The sequence below is a fragment of the Ochotona curzoniae genome, unplaced genomic scaffold, assembly GCF_017591425.1.
Source record: "Ochotona curzoniae isolate NIBS_2020 unplaced genomic scaffold, NIBS_Ocur_1.0 scaffold_2453, whole genome shotgun sequence".
Lineage (NCBI taxonomy): Eukaryota > Metazoa > Chordata > Mammalia > Lagomorpha > Ochotonidae > Ochotona > Ochotona curzoniae.
Window position 1 is genome coordinate 18,750,200 of NW_024467094.1, and position 26,863 is coordinate 18,777,062.

Below are 26,863 nucleotides of genomic sequence, written 5' to 3' on the forward strand. Positions count from 1 at the left end.
TGAAACATGAAATTTAAAATAGTTCATTTTCATTAATATTAACAAAAAAATTTTTTTTTAAGATGTATTTTTATTTGAAAAGCAAAGTTACAGAGAGAAGGAAAGACGGATCTGCCATCTGCTGTTTCACTTCCCAAATAACTGCAGCAGCAGGATCTAGTCATTCTGGGTCTCCCGCATGGGTCCACAGGGGCCCACAGGGGTCCACAGGGGCCCAAGGACTCAGGCCATCCTCTGCTGTTCTCCCAGGTCATAGCAGGAAGCTGGATCAGAAGTCAAACAGCTGGGACACAAACCATGTGGCACCACAGGCCAAAGCTTAGTCTACTACACCACAGCACTTACTCCATAGGAATCTTTTGTTAAATGCATAATGTTCAGTGTCTGTGAGGATGTATCTACAGGAAAAGTGACTGTAGATTCCCTGGTGTACCTTATTTAAGATGATAAGTGACAGAAAGTATCAAAATTGATTTGTACCTTCTGAACTAGCAGTTGCACCATTAGAAATGTATCCCACTTGGGACCAATAGGATTATGTAGCGCACTGATCCTCCACGTACAGTGCCAATTTCCCATATGTGGGCTGGTTCTAGTCCTGGCTGCTCTACTTATAATGTAGCTCCGTGCTTATGGTGTGGGTAAGCACAGGGGGATGGTCCAAGGCCCTGCATCCACGTGGGAGACTGAGAACAAGATCCTGGCTCCCAGCTTTGGACCAGCCCATCTCTGGCTGTTGTGGCCATTTGGGGAGTGAACCAGAAAATGGGAGGGCTCTCCCTGTCTTTTTCTTTTTCAAGTAAACATAAATAAATCTTTAAAAAAAAATAGGAATGTATCCCACAGAAATAGTGACAAATTTGTAAAGGTATGCAAAGGTGTTTGTTGTAAATTTCAGAATAAGAAATTTGAAATAGCTATACAGCTATCAGAAGGAAGATGTTCAATAACTTTCATTTCATCTATGGCAATGGTAAACTAATCATTAAAATTCATGCACTAGTCGGCATGCACTACACGGAGAGATGTCCCTTAAGCACAGGACAGTATGTGGTGAGCTCGTTTTTCTAAAGTCACTGAGCCATTACCGGTTCTCACTTCCTGGGGTAGGATTAGGAATCGTTGATTACTGTCTGTGATTGGCTCTGTAGGCTTGTGTCACTTTGATAACTTACATATTTGTTGTAAAATAGTTTTGAATGATAGCAGACCCTTGGTTATGCAACAACTATGATTCAACTCTTTTTAAAATGTACAGATGCATTTTTTAACCCCATCTCTTATCATTTGTGCCAGGAAGCATCTAGGAATATAAGGTTCCTTTAGTTGATGTTATGTCCAACGAGTATTCTAAAGTTACCTGGTTGTACCTACAACTGAGAAATGGCAAGGCAGCCTTGGAGGTTGTCAGTTGATGTTCTCCTCCTGCTGTCCATTTGATGGGTTCTCCGAACATTCCCTCTGAACCTAGGTGGCAAAGCCAGAAGACGACGACTTCCAGGACTTTCAAGATGCTTCTAAGTCGGGATCCCTGGATGACTCGTTCAGTGATTTCCAGGAGCTGCCTGCTGCTTCAAAACCAGCTAATGCTCAGCATGGAAACAGGTAGAAGGTGTTCAGTGTTTTTAGCATTGCATTTCATGATTAAGAAAGAGAGACAATAAAAGTCTAAGCATAAGCAAGAGAAATTAAGGTTGCATGCTCGCAGTACGTGATTATTCCTTTGTTATTCATATTTCTACTCTTTGAACTTCTTTTTTGTCCATCATAAACTTGAACTCCTACCATTCTTTCCAGCTACGCATTTGCTTGTCATTATTTCTTTGCTTGTTACTGATTCTGTGGCACACCAGGTTAAGCTGCTGCAAGCAGTGCTTGCTTCCCATATCTGAGAGCTGCTTTGAGTTTGGGGTGCTGTGCTTCTGCTGCAGCTCCTCGCTAATTACCTGAAAAAGGAGCAGAGGGTGGTCCAGGTGCTAGGCCCTTGCATGAGCATAGGACACCTAGGCGGCTTCCAGCTTCTGCATTGGCCTGGCCCAGCTCAGGCTGTTGCAGCAATTTGAGGAATGAAACAGAGGGTGGAAGACCCCTCCCTGTCTATTACTCTGCCTTTTAAATAAATAAAACAAATCTTAGGGGAAAAAAAAACAGAGGAAAGAAATTGAAGACAATGACAGTGCTTAAGATGTTTTTACAATATATAATTTGCATAGTTTGTTTTTCTGTAATACTGTTGTTGATTTCCACAAAATTCATAATTCAGAACTCTGATTATTCATATCTTAGAACTTTAGATTCCTATTTGGTTTTCTATGTTTTTCTTAAATTACATAAACATTTCTGTAATCTTTGGGTACAGTGAAAGATTCAGTCAGTATGTTGTCAGTTAATTACTATCTAACTTATTTTTTAAGTTGTTTGAGTATAAGAAAGAGCAAGAGCAGGAGCGTGAGCTGGCTGGGCTGACTCGCCCCTGCTTGCCGGCAGCCAGGGGCAGGGCGGGTCTGCCCTGTGGGCGCCAAGAACCCTGCAGTCAGAGCAGGAGCTCAATGCCAAGTACTTAGTCCCCTAGGGCTGCAGGGGTCTTAACCAGCAGGCTGAATACCAGCTTCCTGTTTAATTATGCAGATTCTTGTATAGATTGGGCCACACTTTAAGCCATATGAATTTTTCCCGCTTTGGTTTACTCTTAGAACTTGTTTTTATTAGTCTGCATAACCCATTTCTCTGTTCCTGCTTGTGTTATCGTCTTAATCTCTTTTGAGTTTGAGCAGTTGATCTTTCACTCGGTACCTCCATGCATACATACGGTAATAGGAGTTGAGCGATGGAAATTTTTGAGAATTACAAATTAAAGAAAGAGATTATTCTTCTGATTGGAAGAACACATTGAACACATGTTTGTACACTGAGGAAATATGTGGAGGTCATGTGTCCTGGGTCTCGCAGACCACTGGGTTGGAGGCGCTGTTGACCTTACAGATATGTGACCGTGTTTCTGCCCCAGATCTCTTCCTTTGAACAAAATGCAGGTGCATTGCTACTGCCCGAGCGTCTCTGTCAGAATGGTATGAAAGAGAGAGATAGGGAGAAACAGCAAAGATCTTCATCTACTGGCTCACTTGCCAGATGACTGCAATGATCAGAGCTGTTCTGGCCCAAAGCCAGGAGCCAGGAGCTTCCTCTGTGTCCATCCATGTGGGTGCAGGGTCCCAAGGTCTTGGGCCATCTTGTGCGACTCTCCCAGGCATGTTAGCAAAGAGCTGGGTTATAACTGGAGCAGCCAGCACTCTAATCAGCACCCATATGGGAGGCAGGCATGCAGGCAGAGGCTTAACTTGCTATACCACAGCACCAGCCCTGACCCAGAATATCTTGACTTCACTGCATGAACTTGAATTTCTTATTTTCCTACTGAAATTCATTTTAAAAAAATAATAAATAAATCGCCATTTCCTTCCCCACCCACATCTAGTCACCTTATTAGAAGCATACTGGAGGAAGCTCCTGGCTCCTGGCTGTGGATCAGCACAGCACCGGTCATTGCGCTCACTTGGGGAGTGAATCATCAGACGGAAGATCTTCCTCTCTGTATATCTGACTTTGTAATAAAAATAAATCTTTAAAAAAAAAACTGTGAGGAAAGAGAGCAGCGTCTGTGCCCCATGTGTGTGAACCTTTTCCTCTCTCGTCCTCTCTCCTTAGCAATGAAGCACCTGTTTCCACAGCATTTATACTGTGTGTGTTTTTTCATTGCAAGTCGCATTTACTTGTATGTGGCATTGAATGACTCAGACTCCTAGTGGAATGTAGTCATTCATATGTAAAGGTTGTTCTGCAGGGAGCTGCCTGATAAGAGGAGGGGAGAAGAAAAGAACAGTGCTTTTCTATTGTGTGTGCAAGCTTTCCAAGGATTACCCACCCTGACTACGCACTGACTACTCTTCCAGGCAGCTGGAAATATGTAAGCAAGAGTATCTTCATTTATTTCAAAGTGATTGTTGTTTTGCTACAAAGATAACTTCTGGAACAGCCGATGTGATCCTTGTAACACTGCAAATTGTTGGGTTTTTTTTAAAGATTTATTTATTTATTATTGGAAAGGCAGATATACATAGAGGAGAGACAGAGGAAAGATCTTCCATCCAGTGGTTCACTCCCCAAGTGGCCGCAACGGCTGGAGCTGAGCCAATCTGAAGCCAGGAGCCTCTTCTGGGTCGGCCATATGGGTACAAGGTCCCAAGACTTAGGGCCGTCCTCAACTGCTTTCCCAGGCCACAAGCAGGGAGCTGGATGGAAAGTGGAGCTGCCAGGATTAGAACCGGCGCCCAAAGCTTTGGGACCTTGCACCTGCATGGGAGACTCGGAAGAGGTTCCTGGTTCCCGGCTTCTGATCAGCACAGCACCAGCCATTGTGGTCACTTGGGGAATGAATCATCGATCAGAGGATCTTCCTCTTCTGTCTCTTCTCCTTTCTGTACATCTGACTTTGTAATGAAAATAAAATAAATCTTAAAAAAAGAGAAATAGGTTATTGTTTTTACCCTATGCGTTGTGTGTACATATAATTTCTAAGATTCATTTTATTTTACTTGAAAGTCAGACTTACAGAGAAATGAGAGACAGGGGAATCTTTCATCCACTGAGTCACTCTCCAGAAGGCTGCCATGGCCAGAGCTGGGCTGGTCCAAAGTTAGGAGCCCACTTCTTCCTGTATCCTCCATGGGTTCAGGGGCCCGAGGATTTGGACCATCCTCCATTGCCTTCTCAGGCCATCAGCAGGGAGCTAGATGCCAAATGGAGCAAGCAGGACTTGAGCTGACACCCGTGTAGATGCTGGTGCTGCAGGTGGAAGAGTAGTCTCCTAGTTTTAACCTTTAAAGCATCATTTTAGTTCTTTGCTCTTATTGGATGAGAACAGAATTAGATTTTCTAGGCCATAAGAACATGTTTCTTTTTCCCTTTCAGTGCTCTTTCTTTGTTGATGCCACTCCCTGGGACTAAAGCAGCGACTTCAGTGGATAAATATGCTGTGTTTAAAGGAATTGCAGCTGACAAAGCCTTTGAAGCTACTGTTCCATTGGGAGGTAAACAGTTTGTAAATTCATAAACCTGTGAAAGTACATTTAATTAGATCGTACGGGTCCTTATTTCAAGTGGTGACATTTGAGCATGTTGGCTTAAGTTGATCTGCTTCCTCCCTGGATCCATGTGAGCACAGGGTCCCCTGCCTGTAACTAAGCTTCTGTGTTTCTATCCCAGAACCTGGTGACAAATACAGTGCTTTCAGAGAACTCGAGCAGACAGCCGAAAATAAGTCCCTAGGTAAGTCTGAATGTTTGTAGGAGAAAAACTGAATGAGTAAAACAATATAATATCAGAATGATTGCTACAGTATTCAAACTGCGAATGTTTTAATTCAGGAAACCTCAACGGGGACCATTGAGTGTACTAATTATTACGACAAATAAGCCGTGGAGATTATCTTGTGGAAGAAAGATACAACTTTTTTGTGGCTTTGGAATTTTTGAAAGGCAAATCTAGATCAGTTAATGAGAAGTATTTTCTAAAGTTTAGGGCAAATCCAGAATTAAGGCAATTTCCTCTGAAAAATATTACACTCCCTTCCTTTGAAAGTCCACAAGCCACGTTAGACTCCTGTCTCAAATGAAGACCTATGACTACTTTTAAGACATCAGCTGCTTTCCGTCCCTCAGTTCACAGATGGGGGTAGCATTGCAGCACAGCGAGAGCAGCCTTGCCTGCAGCACCACCATCCCATATGGGCTCCAGTTTGACTTCCAGCTCCTCCGCTCCCAGCAACTCCCTCCTAATGGCCTAGGAAAAGCAGCAGAGGGTAGCTCAGCTGCATGGGCCCCTGCTACCCACCTGGGAGACCTGCAAGAAACTCTTGGCTCCTAGCTTCTGCCTGGCCTTTGCAGCCATCTGGAGAGTGAGGCAACAAATAAAAATCTCTTTCTCCCTGCCTTTTTCTGCAAAAACTCTTTCAAACAAATGAAAGAAATCTTAAAAACAAAACAAAAAAAAAAACAAAAAGAAAAAAGATTATTTTTTTTGTATAAAAGGCATTCCCCAGTCATTCACATTTTCACATAAGATTTGGTGTTTTGGGCTTTTTTTCTACCCCCCTTTTACTGTTTGGTACCTGGCACCATTGTGTTTGCTTTTTGTTTTTTGTGGTTTTGGGTTTGCTTCCTTGCTTTTACAATTGCAATCATCATCTGAAAAGAAAAGGCAATAGAGTGACATTATTAAAAACAGCTCTTAGGGGTGGGCATGCATCTTAGCAAATAAGGCAATGTGTAACACAACCTCATCCCACATTGGAGTGCCTGGGTTCGAGTCCCAGCTCTGGTTCCTGATTCCAGCTTCTTGCTGGTGTAGACCCTGACAGACAGATAATGGCTCAATTAGGTGGGCACTTGCTGCACATGTAGGAGACTTGGGTTGCACATCCGTCTCCAGCCATTGACACAGGGGCATCTGAGGAGTAAACTATAATACAGAGCTTTTCTGTGTTTGTTTCTGAAATAAGTATATAAAAGTTTAAAACAGAGTCCGGTGTTGTGACATAGCACGTAAAGTCACTGCACCACATGTGGACACTAGTTCGCATCCTGACTGCTCCACTTGTGACCCAGCTCCCTTCAAATGTGCCTGGAAAAGCAGAAGATGCCCCCAAATGATTGGATCCCTGCACCCACATGGGAGACCCTGATGAAGCTTTAGGCTCCTGGCTTCAGTCTGGTCCTGTCTTCACTATTGGGACAGTTTTGGAGAGTGAACCAGTGGACAGATCTCTTCCCTCTCCCCTCCTCTGACTCCCTCTCTGTAGTGCTGCCTTAGTCATCTCCAGCAGAGGAGCCTAGAGGAGGGTGTAGCACCACTCTGAGACGGAAGGGAGCTACTCAGGCAGAAGTTCCTGCAGTCTCAGGGGCTTTATGCTCTTGACAAACACCAGCCACAAATGATTTGTAGGATAAAGTAGTAAGCTTGCACAAAGATGACTGCCTGGAGGCCAACAGTACTCATCCTGACTGTGTTTGACCAAATCTGTCGGTTTTGAATGCTGAGAGCTTCATGGGGATAAAAGATAGGTACTGGGGAGGGGGAGTGGTGCCGAGTAACGCCTCAGGGACCGGCCAGAACACAGCATCATTGCAGTGGGAGTGCGAACCACACGGTGCCCTCCTGGGTGTGTTCCTGATGCTGACGTCAGCAGCTGTTGTCCACTCGCTCAGGCAGGTGGAAGGAGAGGCGGGTACTGCACTATGGTTACTTGCAGCTCAGTGACCACCTCAGTGATGGCCAGGCTTGGCTAAGGTTAGTGAAAAGGACAATGCAGGGGCGTTGTGTGCGTGTCTGAGTGAAGGGCTTGTGCAGCAGAAGGGGAGTTAGCGCTGGAGAGCCATATATTTAACAATGCAAAGTTTGTCTTTCAGTTCTGTCAGCATGAGTTGTGGAGTTTAGATAATCCAGAGATCATATTATGTCCCATGAAAGTTTTGCCACGGTTTACACAGTGTATATGAGGATTTCCCTCTGAGAACAGAACCACCTTCTAGGTGTATGCTGATTACTTAAGCCACGGAACATTCTACACTTGATCTTAGCCAAAAGCAAGAAGTGATAAGCCACAGAACATTCTTTTTTTTTTTAATTTATTTTTATTGATTACATTGCATTATGTGACACAGTTCTATAGGCTCTGGAATTCCCCCCCTTCCCTCCCCAAAACCCCTCCTCCCCCATGGTGGATTCTTGTTGCATTACTACAGTTCAGATTCAGTTGAGATTCTTTCCTTGCAAGCATCTACAAAGCATGGAGTCCAGCATCTTATTGTCTAGATAAGTTCAGCAGTTTCTTGGGGAGACCATCTCTGGTCTGAAGGTAGAGCCAACAGAGTATCATCCCAATCAATTAAAAACCCCGACATTACATCAGTAACAATTTATAACATAATGGAATTAGTTGACATGGTGTTGCCACAGAACATTCTTACACAATTGTTTATTCCCACCATTCTACACAGAGTGGGGAATGTGTAAAAATATTCTTTTTTTAAAAGAGCTGATCTATAAGTACTTGCTTGTGTTTCATCCTGTGTCAGATATAATAGTTATATCTTCTCAGAGCTTCCAGCAGGCACTGGAAATACAGGGGTAAACGCTGGAGGAATTTATGTCTTGACAAGTTTTCATTTACTTCTGGCAGAGCTTTTATCAACTCTGTGCCAAGGCTAATTAGGGATAAAGAACATAGTCTAATATTAGGTTTCTTTGTGTAATTAATGATCATATGATGCATGTTATTTGTAAAATTCACAAAGGGGAAAGATAGCCATACCACTAAACCATTAGTCTTTAGCTTTAGTTCCTTAGTTGTCTTAGTATTTTTGTTCAGGTTTTTTGTTTGAAAAGTGGACAGAGGGAGAGAGAAGAGGGAGATTTTCCGTCTGCTGGTTTGTTCCTCTGATTGCCACAGTGACCTGGGCTGGACCAAACCAAAGCCAGGAGCTTGGAATTCCATCTGGGTCTCCACCATGGCTGCACAGGTCTCAACATGTGAGTCGTCTTCAGCTGCCTTCTCAAAAACATTGTCAGGGAGCTGGATTTGAACCTCAGATACAGGATTCCTGGTCACAAGTAGCAGCTTAATTCAAATGGGCAGCACTGGGAGAACAGGTGCTGTTCTCCTAAATGATGTGATAGATATTTTGTACTGTCACTATAATAATTACATTGGCTTGCCTTCATCCAAGAGTCCTGGAATTTATGAAGAATCTTGTGTTTAGACTTGAGTGTGTCTTAGATGCCTGAGTTTAATGCTTCCTGTTTCTATCTCTGCAGTTTAAAGCATAACTTAAAGTTGATGGAGAGAGCATTCTTTATGAAAAAGAAAAAGGAGTCTCTCAAGATTTTAGAGCCCAAAAAAATGACAGAGAAGGAAAGTTAGATGTGCTTACCTCACACTGCCATGAATGTGCCTAGTGTGCCCAGTAATATTGCAGAGCTACCCATTTTGACCTGCTTTTAACCCTTTCACCCAGCTTACCTTTCTGATGGGAGAATGTACAGTTCATCAGTAAGTTTAGTTTGCTGTGGTTATTTCTTTTGAAGTTACAAAGCAAAATGTGTCAATTTCACAGCTATTTTAAAGTTGCACATCAAAAATTCAGGCTGTGATAAAATTGGCTACTTAACTGCCTATTCATTTACAGGATTAATACAAATATAATTCGTGATTATGCTTGTCTAAGTCTGGGGGTGATTTTTTAAAAAGATTATCATCTGCTTCCATCAGTTTGTGAAATTGACTTTAATTTCTCTTATTGGCGTTATGTTTACAATCTGAATGTGTTCTCTGACATTTCCATAAAAGATAGATTTCTGTCTGAAGTTTTGCTGGTGTATTGGTTAAAATATCAGATTAGTATGAAAAATCAGCTTTTGTTTTCATTGCTCTTTTTCATCTGACATATTAAATATTATGTTACAGGGGCAACATGAAGTCTGCAGCCTTTCATATGCTGATTTTAAGAATTTAGAGTTCTGTTTTAAATGTATTTTATGATTTATTTGCTTATATCTCATTTTTAGGAGAAAACTGAATTTAGAAAGTAGATAAGGAAGTTGACTTGCAAACTTTCAAATGGTAATCAATTATTTTAACCAATTGGTATAGTTAATTTATATTTATTTTTGGTCTATTTCTGGCTTTCATTACCAAATAGGTATTTTTTTATTTTAAGATTTTTTTTTTGAAAGGCAGATTTAGGGAGAAAGGAGAGAGAGAGAAGTTCTTCCATCTGCTAGTTCACGTCCCAGATGGCCATAAAAGCCAAAAAGGAACTAATCTACAGCCAGGAGCCAATAGCTTCTTCTTGGTCTTCCATGTGGGTGCAAGAACCCGAGAAATTGAGCCATCCTTCACTGTTTTCCCAGGCCATAAGCAAAGAGGCTTGTTTCAAAGTGGAGAAGCCAGGACATGAATGGTACCCAAATGGGTTTCTGGTGCCACTGGGTGGAGGATTAGCTTGCTGTGCCACTGTCCTGGCCCCAGGCTTAGTGGGGTTTATGTTTACATTGTTTACATTGTAGCATCATGCCTAAGAATGGTAATATCGCTATGATAATAAAGAGTTAGAACCCTGTTAACAGTCATGGACCCAGATTTGTATCTGTGTCTTAAATGAGTTTGACTATCTTTGAGAAGTACATTAATCCCTATTTTCTCCAGCCAAAAATGAATGATTAATAAAAACCAAAGTTTGTGGCAGTAACTGCCTCCCCAGAAGGACACCATGTGAGTCCGAGTCTGCAGCATGGGCTCTGAAGCTGTGGGGACGGGTGGGCATTTCTTCCGATCCCTTTGCTCAGCAGCACAGTGAGGTGGCTGATTCTGAGAAAAGCTCCAGTGCTTCCAGGACTTCCTCTTCGAGCCAGCTTGTTTGGCAGAAAGAAGCTGCATCCTTCGCCAGAATGCTTTGTGAACAAGTGGATAGTTTTCCAGAAATGTTTCATCACAGTTGCATTCCAATGAAGGCCTCCCTATATACTTCAGGGACACCACACAGTGTCGAATGACATTAAAATGAGTGGTTGAGCACATTGTTGCAAATCTGAATCTTAGATGTAGGAGTTTCTAATAGTTCACTGGAGTCTCTGATATACGTTTTTAATCAAGTAGCATGTTTCATTTTTAAAGGGCTGCTGTTGTAATGGGCCTCTGTGATGAAGCTTCCAGCACCTCCTTGTGTCTCTTGCTAGGTTTGGCTAGCCGCCAGTCTTGACAGAGTGGCTGCTAGCCCACTGAAGGATGTGGCCCTGGTGGGGAGCTCGAGCTCTGGCAGCATGAGAGAAGGAAAATGATAGCTTGACAGGGTTCAAATCAATTAAGGAGTGCCAAGCCAGTTGTAAAAGTCTGTGAAAGAATTGTAATTGTGCTGTTAGTTGGTTTTCTGGTGGCCAGTCCTATTTACTCAGCTGGGTTTTTCTGTTTCAGGAGAAAGCTTTGCAGAATTCAAATCCTCAGGAACAGATGATGGGTTCACTGATTTCAAAACAGCCGACAACGTATCCCCACTAGAGCCGCCGACGAAAGACAAAGCTTTCCCAGCCTCCTTTCCCATGGGAAGTATGCAACAGAAGCAGCAAACACATGTGAAAACTCCTCTGAACTTAGCCGATCTTGATATGTTTTCCTCAGTTAATTGCAGTAGTGAGAAACCATTGTCTTTTTCAGCCACGTTTAGTGCATCAAAACCTGTTTCCACACGGCCACAGCCGACAGGTTCCACCACAACTACAACAGCACCAGCATCAACTAAGACTTCTAGCTTGGCTGATGACTTTGGAGAATTCAACCTTTTCGGAGAGTATTCTGGTCCGGCGTCTGGTGGGGAGCAGGATGACTTCGCAGACTTTATGGCTTTCGGCAACAGCTCTATTTCATCAGAGCCAAAGGCAGAGGACAGATACGATGCCCTGAAAGGGGAAACCAGTCCCATCCCTGCCTCCAGCAGCTCGGGCAGCACTGTCCAGGGCGCACAGAGCAACGCTGCTGCCCCCAGCAAGTACGACGTCTTCAGACAGCTTTCCCTGGAAGGGTCTGGGCTAGGTGTTGATGAACTGAAAGATAGCACTCCTTCAGGAAAAAGCGATGACGATTTTGCTGACTTCCACTCCAACAAGTTTTCTTCCCTGAACTCAGACAAGTCCCTGGGAGAGAAGGCAGTGGCTTTCAGGTACACCAAGGAGGACTCTGCTTCCGTGAAATCCTTGGATCTGCCCTCCATCGGCGGCAGCAGTGTTGGCAAGGAGGACTCGGAAGACGCGCTCTCTGTCCAGTTTGACATGAAACTGGCTGATGTAGGAGGAGATCTTAAGCATGTCATGTCTGATAGCTCTTTGGATTTGCCAACAGTTAGTGGCCAGCACCTTCCTGCTGCAGGTGAGGAACTGGTGAGATTGCTCTGGTGACGCTGGTGTAGATTTCAAAGGTGGTTCGGTGGGTGTTGCTGTGCAGAAGAGTGAGTCCCTGGCCTGTGGCCGTTGGGGATTTCTCATAATTGAGTAGTCTCTTTAGGCAATGGGAAATTAGATTTTGCAGTTGCTCCGATGTGGAGACACCTTGGCTGCTGTGAAATTTAGGTTGGATTTTCATTTTGAAAATCTCATACCAACTTGGTATTCAAGGCACGTGGGGACCCGCTGCCGAGTGCACCTCCCTTGCTGGACGCTGACAGGCTTTGCCGTGGTAGTGGCAGCGCTGCTGCATTCCTGTGAGTGAAGTCTGTTCCCCTCTCCTTTTCTCTTCTCACGGGGATATGCAGCACCCGCCAACAGGGCATTCTGTTTCAGAAACCAAGTCTGGTTATGCCAAGAAAGTGGAAAAGTATGACCCGTTGCCCCGCAGTTTGCCAATAGCTTCAAGAGCAGAAGCAGTTAAAAGCTGGTGTGTGGTGTGGCATGTGTCAGGACCTGGCAGGACCGAGCCCCAGGGCTGGCAGCAGAGCACAGGCATGTTCTCAGTGTTAACTCTTGCCAGAAGGATGAAGCTCTGTTGAAGCATCAAGTGTAGCCACAGCTGAGCTCTGCAGCTGCTAGGCCTGGGTGGCTCCTGACTTGCTGAGATGTTCGCCAGCCTCTTGGGACCCCCTCTTTAGATTCTGTGTGGTTTACATGTAGCGGTTTGTTCTCTAGTCTAGCTTCCTGCCCTAAAAAGTAGATTCCCAAGTGTCCTAGTTTTTGTTTTGTTTTTTGATACATATATAGAAAGATAACCTATTTTGTGGCCTTTCGTAATGGAGACTATCAGTATTACTGTATTCTGGAAAATGTATCATGCATATGAAGTTTTTGTTTTGTTTTTGTTTTTTAGCTGGAAAGGGACATATAAGACACTTTGAAGTTTACAGGTTCAGGCAGAAATTACAAAGTACTTTTGCATATTTCAGATTGATAAATCATAGGACAATTTCATGCATCCTTTATTTACTTGTTTAAGAGTTATTTGTTTAACAGGTGGTGGGGGCGGGCAGAGAGAAAGATACCTTCCATCTCCTCCCCAGACGCTTCATCCAGGGCTGGGCCAGGCCGAAGGCAAGAGCCTGAAACTACATCTGTGTCACCCACATAGGTTCAGGGGCCCAAGCGCTCATGCCATCTTCTGCTGCTTTTCCTAGATCGGAAGTGGAGTATCTGGGATCCAAACCAACATTCTTGTCTCAGGTGGCAGCTTAGTCTACTACGTCACAGCTCTAGGGAGCGTGCAGCCTATAGTGATTAGTAGGATTGTTAAACGGGCCACCGAGTCAGGAGCAGGGTGGCAGAGACGTCACGTGTTTGGGGCTGCTGCTTGCTAAGAGATTTTGTAAGTGCCAAGGGCTCTGTGAACCCTTATGTGCTTAGTATCTACTTTTTTATATTATTATTATTATTATGGCACTTTTCTTCAGAAACATTGCTATTTTAGGGATTGCTATTTATTCAATAGAGCAGTTTCATGTTTGTTCTGTACGGATTGCTTAAGCCTCCTCAGTTGGTTGCAGAGTACTCTGATTTTTGAACAACAGTATTCAGTTTTTATTTAAAAATCTCATGATGTGTATACTAGCCTTTTAGACTCTGAAGTTATTAGAAGCTATTTTTCTGAAAATGAATCTATATTCTTTCACAGTGCCAACCCAGGTGTCTTTATGAGATGAGTCTGGGGTGGGGAGGGGTGTCTTTTTGTTTTCCACTCTGTTTGGGGAGGGGAGGTTGGCTCTCTGACGGGTCTTGTTCCCATTGACTTGTTGAACAATCTCTGCTTGTGTTCTCTGCTGTATGTTTGCCGCACTCCCAGCTTGAAATCTGTAAGGTCTCAGCCAGCCCTCTTCAGCAGGAGGCTGTTGCTGGCAGCAGACCGTTGGCTCCTGGTGATCTGTAACCCTCCCGTCGGAAAGGGGCAGTATCCCCTTAGAGCGGTTGGTAAAGGGGTTGGCCTCGGACCTGTGAGCCCAACAGCCGTGTCTCAGACCCTGATGGTGTTAGAGATACCAGGTGGCCAGGACTTGTTCAACACTGCCTGGTTTTATTTTAGCCTCATGTTCCCCACAGTATTTCTTGCTCTCCTAGATTGAGGGTTAATATACTTCTCGTTGGAGAAATCAGAAATGGGCTGACGAAAAAAGAAGCCTGGCAGGTGGCTGGCCATCGACCTGAATCTACTTAGAAATCCTAACTTAACTCTAAAGGGGATACTGTCTCTTTTAACTCTTGCTGTAACGCTCTGTATGAAAGATAGATGATACTGGTTACATTGCCGGATTTCTCTGCATATTACATTTAACCCTTTGAGCTCTTGCTGCATATACTTTCTACCAGGCTGCTTTCCTCCCACCTCCTAAATTTTGTCTCCCCCTGGCACTGAGGTTTCTCCACGTGCAGTCATTGAAATCAACAGGTTTTGTTAGCAGCAAGAGCTCTCTCTGGCTTGTGACATCCATAAAGAGGTAGCGAGACTGCTGTAGCTTCCTCCTTACCTGTAAAGTAGCCCTTCTTTGACATTGGGAATATTTGTATTTGAATCAGCGCCTTTTGGGGGCTGCTTTTCTGATGTCTTTTTTTCAACTTGAACCTTTTCTGTGTGAGTGTGCCCTCTCAAACTGGCTCTCGTATATCCCTCTGCCAATACTGATCTGCATGCTCGCCTGATAACTCCCTTTCCACCTCTTCTGTACCACTCTTTTGTGATCTGTAAGTCCTGTGTTAATAAATAATTCCTTGGCATATTTTGAAAGTGTGGGGATGTGTGTACTTTGTGCTTTTTCAAGGTTAGACCAAAAGCCCAAAGAAATAACCTGGTTTCTCCCCGCTGGGCTTGTCTCCTTAAGCTCTTGTCTCCTAAGGATGTTTTGATGCAGTTTATTCTTTTCCCTTTGTAATGAATCCATCACTATGGTTTTAGTGTGGCATGGGATTAAAATATAACTAGATTTTACTTTGTTCATTTGAGAGGCAGAGAGCTCCCATCTGCCGATTCACGCCCCAGATGCCTCCGACAGCTGAGGCTGGGGCCAGGCTGAAACAGGGAACCAACAGCTTAAACCCCAGTCCCCGCTGGGTGACAGGGACTCAAGCCGTCATGCTGTCTCCCAAAGGGCACATTAGCAGGAAGCTAAACTCTGGTGCCAGGCCAGGACTCAGACCCCGATGCCCTGATAAGAGAGAGACAAGCACTGTCTTAACCAGCAAGCCAGATACTTGCCCTTAACCTTAAATGAATTTTTTCTTACATGTAAACCTTAATATGACCTTCCATAGCAAGATGACAGCGTAGAGGGTGGGTTTTATTACAGAGCTGTCTATACTAGGAGTTAAACTCTTCAGAAAAGGAGCGAAGTCAGAAAGAAGAGTGGGATGGAGAGAAATGAGGGACAGAGATACTTGGTAACCAGATAATTGCAAACTTGAAACCATCTGATGTGCTGAGATGGATTTGTGAGCCCAGGGAATGTGCAGTCATCTGTAATGGGAAGTGCTCAGTCTGTATGCCTGGATTGGACTGAGTTTGCCGTTAGAGGCTGATGCTTGAACTGCAGAGCATGCCACCCTGCCAGTGTCAGCTTATGTTAGGACGTGGCCTGTCATCCTTGTTCATTTGGGGGATGGAAAGTAAGGTTTTTTTCTTTTTTTAAAGATTTATTTATTTATTGGAAAGGCAGATTTACAAAGTAAAAGATCTTCCAGCCTCTGGTTCACCCCCCAAGTGGTCACGACAGCTGGAGCTGAGCCGATCCGAAACCAGGAGCCTCTTCCAGGTCTCCCAAGCAGGCAAAGGGTCCCTAGGCTTTGGGCTGCCCTCCACTGCCTTCCCAGGCCACAAGCAGGGAGCAGAGTGGAAAGTGCAGCAACCAGGAGGGGGGTTAGCCATTGTGCCATCACACTGGGTTCTTGTCTTGTTTGTATAAATTTACTGATTGAAAAGCAAAATTTAGAGGGAGAGGGAGATTGGGTTCAGTCTTCCACTGGTTCTCTCTCCACATGACTAAGATGGCCGTGATGGGGTCAAGGCTGAAGCCAGGAGCCTGGAACCCTATGCAGATCTGCCATGAAGGTGCCGGGGCCACTGCCTTGGGCCATCTTCTGCTGCTTTCTGCTTTTTCCAGGCCATTAACAGGAGATGGATGGGAAATGAATAATAGGGATTTGAACTGGCACCCATATCAGATGCTCATGTTACTGGCAGCAGTTTAACCCACTGTTCCACATTACCAGCCCCTGGATTCATTGTCTTAAGAAAATTTTAGGAGGGCTCAAAGAAGGTTAGTGGTAAGAATAAGCTAAACTTGGAAAATCCTTTCTTCATTTTAGAATATAGCAATAATGAAAGGCAGAGCAGGTGAGGCTGCCCTTGAAGCAGCCGCGTCCCTTCTCAGAGTGCCCGGCTTGGTCCTGGCTACCTGTCAGCTCAGGAGCCTGGAGGCAGCAAGTGGGGCTCCGCTGCTTAAGATCCTGCCGCCTGTAGGGGAGACCTGGCTGTTGCCAGACATTTAGAGAGTGAATCAGTAGGTAGCAGATGATTCATATTCCCTTTCTCTCTCCATCTCTCTCCATCTCTCTCCATCTCTCTCCATCTCTCTCTCTCTCTCTCTCTCTCTCTCTCTCCCCCTCTCCCTCCCTCCCCCCATCTCTCTCTCTCTCTCACTGTATGTATCAAACAAATACATGTTTTTCTTTGAGAACAGTACCAGTATAACCAAGCTTCATGGATAAGTCCAGGACAGAATCACAGGGCCTGGGTCAAAGAGAGACTGTAGTGTGCAAATAGTCCAAGTTTTTAGACATTAAAAGGTACTACGTGCCTAGTCCCATGAGCATTTGGATTGCTCTCTAAAACACTTGGGAATGGTAACATTTGCACACCTGTCTCCCCCCTCAACTGCAAACTCCTTCCTCAAAAAACGCCAGGAACCCCTCATCACCTGGACACACGCTCACAGCCTCAGAGCCATCGGTGGGAGCAGGTCTGGCTTTCTGGGTTTCTATGTGCCAAATCCATTCAAAAGGGAATTAAATAGAGGTTATGGAAGAGGCTGATAGAGTTACTTGCCAGCAAAAGCAAGGAATCTACCATGATGGAAAACAGACTGGATAGTTCATTCCTCTGGCCTTGGTAATAGGACATTCCTGGTTGCAAAAAAATATGTGTATTAAAGCTCACAGTTTGGCACATTATCTGTGTACAATTTCAGCTCTACCTGGCATAGCACACAGGTTCTCCAATAGAATTGGAAATAGGAGTGATTCTCCAGTCATTTTATTGCACTGATTTTTCATTCCTTTTTCCTTTACAATTTTCAGAATGCAGCTGACAAATTGAAAACCCATCTATAACAACTTCAGAGATTACAAAGTGAAATCTAGGTTATTCCACATCTTTTTTCAAGATAGAGCTTCTACCATTTATATTGTTCTTACGCAATCTGTAAGGTATTTAAGACTGCCACACAGTAAGACCCGAAACTGGGCTGCTTAGAAAAGCAGAGCTCCGACATAGGAGTGGAGTTTCTTGCTCTGATTTGCATTCAGTGAACCTCATATACTGCATTTTTCTTAGAAAGTGGTTTACAAATCAATGATGATTATGCCAGAAAATACCGTTCTACATTCATATTCTTTTTAAATGCTAAGCTTAGAGCCAAGTGTTAGGTAAAGAGTTGTAACTTACAGTCTGTCTGTAATAGCAATTTTTAAGTAGTTAGATGTTCAAGTGAATTATTTCTGTAGGCTACAGGAGCCAGTAAATAAGCAGGAATCAATTTAAAATGCAGTTTTGAGGCCTGGTTATATGAAATCTTCAGTGTTTACTGGGATTTTTTTTTTGGAAGTATAAAATATTTTAGCTTGTTAGTTTTTCACTTGGTCATTTCTGTGGATTGTTCCAAAAGGCAAAATATTTGATGCAAGAAAAAATGACATTTAATAAAGGCCTGCATAGTCAGAAAAATGCTTGGAACCTCCTCTGCCAAACTCATCCCTTGTTGCTCACAATGCGTTACACACGATGAGATTAGTTGGTTGTAGTTGCACGTGTCTTTCCAGTTACACAAGTGCACAAAAGGTCTATTATTACTATAGCAACTTGGTTCCCATGTTTAGACTGCAATTCTTTTCATTAAGTTTATCTTTGGTTTATGGAAAATTGCTACTTGTTACTAGATGAGATTCTGTAATTTCTCCAGGAGCCTTCTGGGAGAGTAACAGTATCTGTATTGTGAAACAGCCCTCTGCGTGCACTTTTTAACGGCAGGCCAGGTCTCCTGACTGTCGCCCCCTGCTCCCTAGAACCAGAGGGAGGAAAAAGACAGCAAGACGCTAGAGGAGCATCTCATCCAGAGGCTCAACTCCATGCGTCTAAACTGTACATTCTTCACTTGAATCTTTCCCCCACTACAGATTTTGAAATACACTATTATTCTGTCCAAGACACTTGTTTTTCACTGATTGACTTATTGTCCATCTAGTGTTTTCCACCCTTATTAATTTATAGTGCCCTTTTGCTAGTCAGTGTTAGAGAGAGACTTAGAGTTTTCTGTTACAAGAGCCATGGAAAGACTGACGGTGTGGCATAGTGCATTAAGCTGCCATCTGTGGCACCGGTATCCTGTGTATAGGTGCTGTTCCTAGACCCGGCTCCTCCACTTCCAATCAGGCTCCCTGCTTAATGATGGCCTGGGAAAGCCGCAGGGGATTGCCGAAGTCTGTTGAACCCGGTGTCCACATGGGAGCTGAATGAAGCTCCTGGCTTTGGCCTGGACCAGTTCTGGCCACTGTGGTCATTTGGAGGGTGAACCAGTAGCTGGAAGATATTTCTCTTTCACTGTAACGGTGCTTTTGAATAAATAAGTAAATCTGTACTTAAAAGGGGATGTGAAAGTACGTGAGCCTCTTATAAACCATGCAGTGTTGCTGCAATAACAAGGTGAAGACCCAGGGTGCTCCTTACCGACTTCATGTGGCAAACATAGGCCCCAGAAGCTGGGAGCATTTTCCTCCTAGCACATGTCTACAGTGTCTGAGGGAAGGGCTGCCACTGAGCCTTCTCGGCCCTCAGTCTGCCAGCCTCATGAAGCCTCAGTAGACTGCATTTTTTTAAAACAAGTAAGAAGCACTTTGCTGAGCAACATCACTGAGGAGTGTATTTTTTTTTTTTAAGATTTATTTTACCGTTATTGCAAAGTCAGATATACAGAGAGGAAGATCTTCTGTCTATTGATTGACTCCCCAAGCAGCCACAATGGCCGGAGCTGAGCCAATCCAGAGCCTTTTCCAGATCTCCCACACAGGTGCAGGGTCCCAAGGCTTTGGGCCGTCCTTAACTGCTTTTTCAAGCAGGGAGCTGAGAAGCGAGGCCGCCGGAATTAGAACCAGCTCCCATATGGGATCCTGGCACATGCAAGGCAAGGACCTTAGCCACTAGGCCACCACGCCGGGCCCAGAAGTGTGCTTTTGGTTTTCACCTTGAAGGAATCCCACCTCAGGGTCTGTGTCCAGTGAAGGTAGAGGCCGCCGCGCCATGCCAAGCCCCCACCAGCAGCTCCGGGTAGCTCGCCACCTTGGGTGCACCCATCACTATTGGCTGCGGGCGCATGGCCCCTCCAGTGCACAGTGTTTGCATTGCCCAGCTCAAGGTCAAGCCAGGTTCAGTCATGTGATGTTGAGAAGGTCACACAGACGGCGTGTGGCGGGAACGAGCTCGAGCGGGTCCATCCAAGTGAAGGAACCTGTGTGCACCTCTGAAATGACACCTGCAGGAAGGAGACACGTGAGGTGACTTTGCCCCGGCACTTGGTGTTCCCTAGTTGCTGCACCCCCTTTGAAAGCATGGGGTCGGGCACAGGGTGGCAGAGAAATGGGAGCCGTGCAAGTCACAGACCTCTGATGCTTTTTTTTTCTTTTGAGATTTATTTTATATTCATTACAAAGTCAGATACACAGAGAGGAGGAGAGACAGAGAGAAAGATCTTCCGTCCCATGATTCACTCCCCAAGTGAGCACAACGGCTGGTAGTGCGCCAATCCGAAGCCGGGAACCAGGAGCCTCTTCCAGGTCTCCCGCACGGGTGCAGGGTCCCAAAGCATTGGGCCGTCCTCGACTGCTTTCCCAGGCCACAGGCAGGGAGCTGGATGGGAAGTGGAGCTGCTGGGATTAGAACCAGCGCCCGGGGCGTGCAAGGCGAGGACTTTAGCCACTAGGCCATGGCCGCTGGGCCCCCTCTGGTGCTTTTTTAAGGCCCAAGGTAGAATAGATTTTTGTCTTTGCCCATATGCCATCACAGCAATGTGACATCCAAACTGACCGAAAAAAAAAAAAAAAAACTGGTAAGTATCTGCTTGATTCAAATCTCTTATTTCTCAGACAGAATTTTCTATTTTTGTACATGTGCTGCTGAAGCAAACACAAAAAAATTCCTAATAATTGGTGAAAACTTAGGAGACAGTACCACTTTAGTTTTGAGGGAACGTCACCCCTTATTTACGTTGTCGCACGTGTCTCGTTTGGCCAGGTGTTTGATGTAGAGAGGACAGATTTCACTGCCCCATGCGTAGCGGTCAGCCCGTAGTGACACTTCCTGGCCGCCCCCTCCTCTTGTTTCTTTTTTTCCCCTTTTAATTTTTGTGATAACATGCCTACCATCCACTTTATAGGCTTAATCCTCCACCAAAGGGTTTAAAAAGAAACATTTTCTAGTGAAATCAAAATGAAGACAGACACTTTTAGACAGGGATGTGCAAGCACATTTTGAATGATAAGAGAACAATTTATGAAATGACTCATAAAAAAGTGTGTATATATATTAGTAGAGAAATCACTCACTTTTTTGGGGGGGTATTATTTTCACATCCAAGGAAATTAATGCTTTGTGACTATATCCAAATGCCAACTCGAGGCTAATGCAAGTTGTTTTAAGATCAGATTTTTGCAGTCCAGCTCCCTTCATTGTTAGTGCAATGTTCTAAATGTAACTAACTCCACCATAGCCCTAGTCTAAATCAGATCTAAATCTAGATCTGCCAGGCATGTCGCTAGTGCGGAGTTTAGGGCACTGGGTCATGAGCCTGCCTCTAACTGCGGGGTCTTATTTCCCTTTCAGATATAGAGGACTTAAAATATGCTGCTTTTGGAAGCTACAGTAGCAATTTTGCAGTGAGCTCACTCACAAGCTGTGACTGGTCAGACAGGGAGGATGCATCCCAGGGCAGAAAACCCTCTCCATTTGTCCTCTCAGCAGGCAGCGGGTCCTCCTCGTCCCCCTCCGTCCTGCAAAAGCAAGAGACTTCCTTTGGCAGCTCTGAGAGTGTCGCCATGGCCTCGCTCTCCAAAGCCTCCACCTTTTCCAGTGAAGATGCGCTGCCCGACGGTGCCTTCCCCGCCTTCGCCAGTTTCCAAGACGCGATCCCGCCGGCCAGCGAGCCAAAGGAATATGAGAGCAGGGACTACAAAGAGTTCACGAGGCAGGACCTGCCCGCCGCCGAGCAAGGCCCGGAGAGCACGTGTCTCAGCCCAGCTTCCAGCAGTGCCTCCTATGAGACCCCCAAGGAATGCTCCGACGACTTCGGGGAGTTCCAAAGCGAAAAACCCAAAATCAGCAAATTCGACTTTCTGGTAGCCACATCACAAAGTAAGATGAAATCCAGTGAAGAGATGATCAAGAGCGAGCTGGCGACCTTTGACCTGTCTGTTCAAGGTGAGTCTCCCCGTGTTGGTGTTTCCCACTGGGGTGTCAGGCGTTCTCTCTGGAGAATAAAGCATTGTGCCCTAGCCAAATAGGCAGTGAAGTGTTCAGCCCCACAGATAGGCTGTACCGAAGTTTTCCTTAAGATTGAGCTGAGTTCAACCACTTGGAGGCTAATCACAGGCATGGAGTATGGCTCACTGGCTTGCTCACTTAGACGGGCACTCTTTCCAAAGCTCCCCGGGGGAACAGAAGTGATCCACTTGGGAACAGGTCCGCTGGGCTGCTGCTGGCTAGCCACAGCCAGAGTTGCTCAGCCCCAGGCCATGCTGTGGTGGCTGGCTATTGTTAGATTTGCCACTGGCTAAATGTTAGATTCGCAGACCACCAGGAAAAGAATAACTCAGCCAAATATATGAAAAGAGTTTAGATGGCCTTTATTACAGGAACCACAGTCACGGGCTGCCCTTCCCCGTGCAGCAGACAGACAGACACACGAAGGAGTGGGCTGCAGAGGAGGAAGAGTGCGGAAGAGATGGGGAAGGGGCTTTTTAAGCTCTGCTTGACACAGAAGATGAAACGGGGTTGCCTCGGCCCTTATGGGTGGGGGGATATGGATCTGTGCCTCATTGGTGCAGCGGTGGTCTCCCAGCCTGAGGGGCCTGCCACAATTCCACCATCCGTTCTGGGTTTGGTTGGAGGCAAACTCCACCCTTCCCCGGCCACCGTGGTGGCCATCAGCTGCACATCTGCCCTGCAGGACTGCTGGAATTGATGTACTTGCAAGTTTGGTTTTGTTTTGTCTTTTTGGGGTTTTTTTGTTTTTAAATGTGAAATAAAACTTGGATTCCATGGTCAGGTTTCTAGTTGATTTTGAAAAGCTGTAGTGCCCAGCAGCAGTAGACCTGCATTCCCACTTCTGGATGGTCAGAGGGAGTGGAGTAAGAACTGCCCAATAGCTAGACTGTCTTACAGAGGACCACGCTTCCTGTCTCCAGCTGACCTGCCTTAGTCACTGGCATTCAGTCACGGAAGTGTTTGAGTCCATCTTGTGTCAGTGGGGAGGGTTCATTTCAACAGGCCCGTTGAGGGGCCCAGCTGGACAGCCGTAGCTGAGGACTGGCTGGCACCATGGCGCCCACACCCTCCAGACGACTGTGCCAGGGTGGCGACAGCCCGGAGTCAAGTGGCTGAGGACACTGGGCAGGGAAGCCAGGCGAGAGAGGATGGCCAGGAGGACTCCAGCAGGAGCTTCCCCAGCTGCTACTGGAAGAAGGGGCTGTGCTGGCCCAGGGTGCTTGTGCTTGCCCCACGCCCAAATGGCAGTTCTGAGCTGTGCGTCCGTCCTCCTCCTCCAGGATCACATAAGAGGAGTCTGAGCCTCGGCGATAAGGAGCTCAGCCGCTCCTCCCCGGCCCCGGCCCTGGAACAGCCCTTCCGAGACCGCTCCAACACCCTGAGTGAGAAGCCTGCGCTGCCCGTCATCCGGGACAAGTACAAAGACCTCACAGGCGAGGTGGAGGTGAGCAGGCCGACCCGGAAAGGGGTGGGGGTATGGGGACTCCAAGGCAGGGGAAGCCTGGCCAGCGCTGGGAGCCCCAACAGGAAATACTGTGAGCTTCTCCACGGGCGAACAAGGGGCAGAAAGACACCAGGCAGTGGACAAGAGCGAGGTCTCTGGGATGGTAGCAGGGAGCCTTGGGGCAGAAGCACCCCAAGTGTGGTGTCAGCCTGGAGAAGGCAGTGGCCCCAAGTCTGCACTTGTGTTGGGGTTGAGAGAAGGGAGGTGCTGGGGGCTGCTCAGTGAACACCAGGACTTCTTGGTTTGGGGCATCGTTGGGCCCCTTGAAGGACAGGAGAGGGCAGCGTCATACAGTCTGGGCCCAGCACACATGCACACACATTGACAGACTGGAGGCGAGGCCGGGGGCCTCACAAGGCAGGCTTACACTGCTGCTGACACGGTGGGGGCAGCGACATGAGCAGGAAGAAGCTCCTGGCAGTCATCTCCCTCAGATACACAGGCCATGTGCTCAGGTGTTAGGGTTATTAATAACCAGAAGTAATTACTAGTGGGTTCAAACAGGCAAGCTGCTTGACCTCAGTGACCTGAATGGAAAGGAAAGTCTACCAAGCTCTGAATGGCCCAGTCTCCTAGAGAGGATTTCCAGGCTTGCCCGTTTAACCCAGATGTCTTTATGAACTCCACAGGAGAGTGAGAGATACGCATATGAGTGGCAGCGGTGCCTGGGCAGTGCCCTGGAGGTGAGTATGTCACTTCTCTGTGGGCCCTGCTGAGGTGTTCCGCTCTTGTTGAGTCGGAGTGGACAGCAGGTGCGCTTGCCTTGGGTGGCCTTGGGCCAAGTGCACCTCGGGGCAGTCATGCCCCTCAAGTGAGGCCGCCCACACTGCAAGCCATGGTGGTTTGCGTGTCAGCATCCCCTCCTCTCGCCATGCTGACAGTAGCACGTTGCTTGGAGGGCTCTGACTCGCCTGGAGAAGTGGAATGTTGCTTCTCTGAGGTTAGGCTGAATCCTCCGGGCTGTCTGAGCGGTTGCACAGGCAGGCCGGTCGGTCGGTCTTGCTCCCCACATGTCCCCACTCTGGCTGGGGTTCTGGGTCAGAGATAGATTGCAGGACTTTGCTCGGTTACCTAAGGTGATGTGATTTCTTGCAGGTCATCAAGAAGGCAAATGACACCTTGAACGGGATCAGTAGTAGTTCCGTGTGCGCAGAGGTCATTCAGTCAGCTCAAGGCATGGAGTATTTATTAGGTACGCTCTTTCGTTCTGAAACCTCGTACTGTGTGTGTGATTTTCCTTTTCTCTGTACATTAAAAAGGCAAAGCTCCATCTCACACACTACATAGGACTGAAGCACGTAGCACGTGCGTTTGTAGGTCAGACCCCATTTGTCTTGAGGTCTGTGGCGGTTTCATAGCCCAAGTTCTGTACATAACAGTAGCAATGCAGAATTACGCCTGTGTTCCTGGCTCAGGAAACACTGTCACTAGTAAGAGGGATATGAAATGGTTTCGTCTGCACCGGTGCCCCCCATGCCTGGGGTTGTTCCCCTCCACCCTCCGTGATTGCTTCCCTTCTTGGCTGCTCTCAGCTATAGCCCGTCCAGTCCAGCTGTGTCCTCTCCAGCTAAACTCGGGCCTCATCCAATGCAGAGCTACATTCTGCTCTCTAATCACGTCCGCATCCTCACTCTGACGTCACCTTCTGAATGAAGTCTGCCCTGAAACTCTTGCTCCAGTCATATCCCCTCTCGGTCCCCATCTCCTGAGTCCTGTCACGTCTAATGTCTTAGATATCTTACTTATTCTTGCGTTTACTACAAGAGTCAGGAGGCATGGTTTGGGGTCCGGCATGTTCACTGCTGTGCCCCCAACACCTGACCCAGGGCTTGGCACATTAGCAGGTGCTAAAAAAAATTAGGCCAGGAGAGTGGCTGGTGAGGGCCAGTTCTCTGCTCTCCACCTGCCATCTTGCGAAAGCTTTTGTTGCCCTGGCCGGATACAGTTCTACACAGGCAGGTGCTTTTCCCTGCCACCTACAGAAGACTCTTAGACAGCCCCTCGTTTGTCCTAGGAGACGTACCTCCCCAGGGAAGGAAGGGAAAGCCATCGTGCTGTGTCAGAGGCTGCAGGGGCCCTGCAGGAGTGAGAGGCCGGAGGTGCCCGTCTCTGGCTTGCGCATTACTCAGTTGGGGCTGCCCTTAGAATGTGAGGGCACCCGCTTGAAGGAGCCAGCCACCAGGACGGAGAGCCCTGCTGTGCTGTGTTCAGCATGGAGAGGGAGGGAGACGGCCCTGGGATGCAGAGCAGGGCAGGTGTTACTTTGTGATGCTGTTAACATTTGAGTATCTTGAACTTGTGCTGTTCCCATTTTCAGCCAGTTTATTGAGGTTTCCAGATTCAGATATAGGGACTTATAAAGAGAACTGAAAACAAAATTTTAAAAAGCTAATAAACTGTTTTGTGTCTTTTTAAATATTCAGCCATTTACTCTTCGCAGCCGTTGTTTGAAGTAGGCATTACTGTTATTGTCCCATTTTGCAGAAGAGGTATAAAGAGGTTCGATGATTTGCCATGGCTAGGAAGGAGCAGAGCTGATGGTGTGGCCCATTCAGCACGGCCCTGGGCTCTGAGCCCTGGCCAGTGAACACTGGTCCCAGGCGACAGCTCGTGGCCCTCCGTCCATGGATGCCAATCCAGCTGCATCTCCCTCACCCCTTCCTGCCCTCTCCCCCACCAGGTGTGGTTGAGGTGTACAGGGTCACCAAGCGCGTGGAGCTGGGAATCAAGGCCACCGCCGTGTGCAGTGAGAAGCTGCAGCAGCTGTTGAAGGACATCGACAGAGTGTGGAACAACCTCATCGGCTTCATGTCCCTCGCCACGCTCACGGTGAGCCCTTCCGGAAACTCAAGCTGTAAGGCAGGGTGTGTGTGGGAGGACGGGGCCAACCGCTGGGGCACAGGGTGGTGACAAGGGTGGCTAGTTGGACACTGGCCCACTGGCTTCTGGATCATTCTGGGGCCCATTTTACTCACGTAGGAGCACAGGAAAACAACTCAATGCAGCTGCTTCTTTCTTCACTGAGAAACGCAGATCAAAGCTGGGCACTGTTGTGCTTGTTGGAACTCTTGCACTTCCAGTAAAGTCCGTGAAGTCCTCACGTGCGTTATTTGAAAGTTACACACTAGGTCACGTTGGAAGCACATTGCTCATTTAACCTTTCTGATGGTTTTGGGTTATTTTTGTTTTTTCCCTCCTGTGAGCAGTTCTAATCTGAGTAAGGAAGGGACTGCTCTCCCCCTTTTGGGATACAGTGTCTTGGAGTGCACCTGCAAGGACGTGTAAGCCACCGTTGTCACCTTTGTTCCATAGCTGTTCTGGTGGCATGCGGCTGCCGACAGTGCTGCCAGCAGTGTGTGAATCCGCGTTTCTCTGCCTTGTGTTCTAGCTCTCCTCTCAGTTTCTTAGCACGTGTGCAGCGATTGCCTGGGGTTGCTCTTTGCACGTCTCTCATTACCTGGGAGGCTTTGCCGTGAGCCAGGTGCCGGTCTGCTCTGGGGTCTGTGTGTGAAGTGATCACCTCTTGGCTGTTCCAA

At 46.6% G+C, this 26,863-nt stretch overlaps 1 protein-coding gene across 5 annotated transcripts in view; it reads left to right on the top strand.

The window, feature by feature from the left end:
- Nucleotides 1-26,863, top strand: part of SYNRG (synergin gamma) — a 68,544-nt gene that overhangs the window by 30,055 nt on the left and 11,626 nt on the right. For 4 of the 5 annotated variants that reach the window (XM_041001618.1, XM_041001620.1, XM_041001616.1 and 1 more), the window contains 9 exons: nucleotides 1,472-1,605; nucleotides 4,969-5,087; nucleotides 5,263-5,325; nucleotides 11,027-11,974; nucleotides 21,164-21,757; nucleotides 23,104-23,267; nucleotides 23,957-24,010; nucleotides 24,423-24,519; nucleotides 26,008-26,156. In XM_041001618.1, the coding sequence (XP_040857552.1) occupies nucleotides 1,472-1,605; nucleotides 4,969-5,087; nucleotides 5,263-5,325; nucleotides 11,027-11,974; nucleotides 21,164-21,757; nucleotides 23,104-23,267; nucleotides 23,957-24,010; nucleotides 24,423-24,519; nucleotides 26,008-26,156 (2,322 nt within the window). The remainder of the gene's footprint in view (nucleotides 1-1,471; nucleotides 1,606-4,968; nucleotides 5,088-5,262; nucleotides 5,326-11,026; nucleotides 11,975-21,163; nucleotides 21,758-23,103; nucleotides 23,268-23,956; nucleotides 24,011-24,422; nucleotides 24,520-26,007; nucleotides 26,157-26,863) is intronic. The other variant, XM_041001621.1, reaches the window with a different exon arrangement.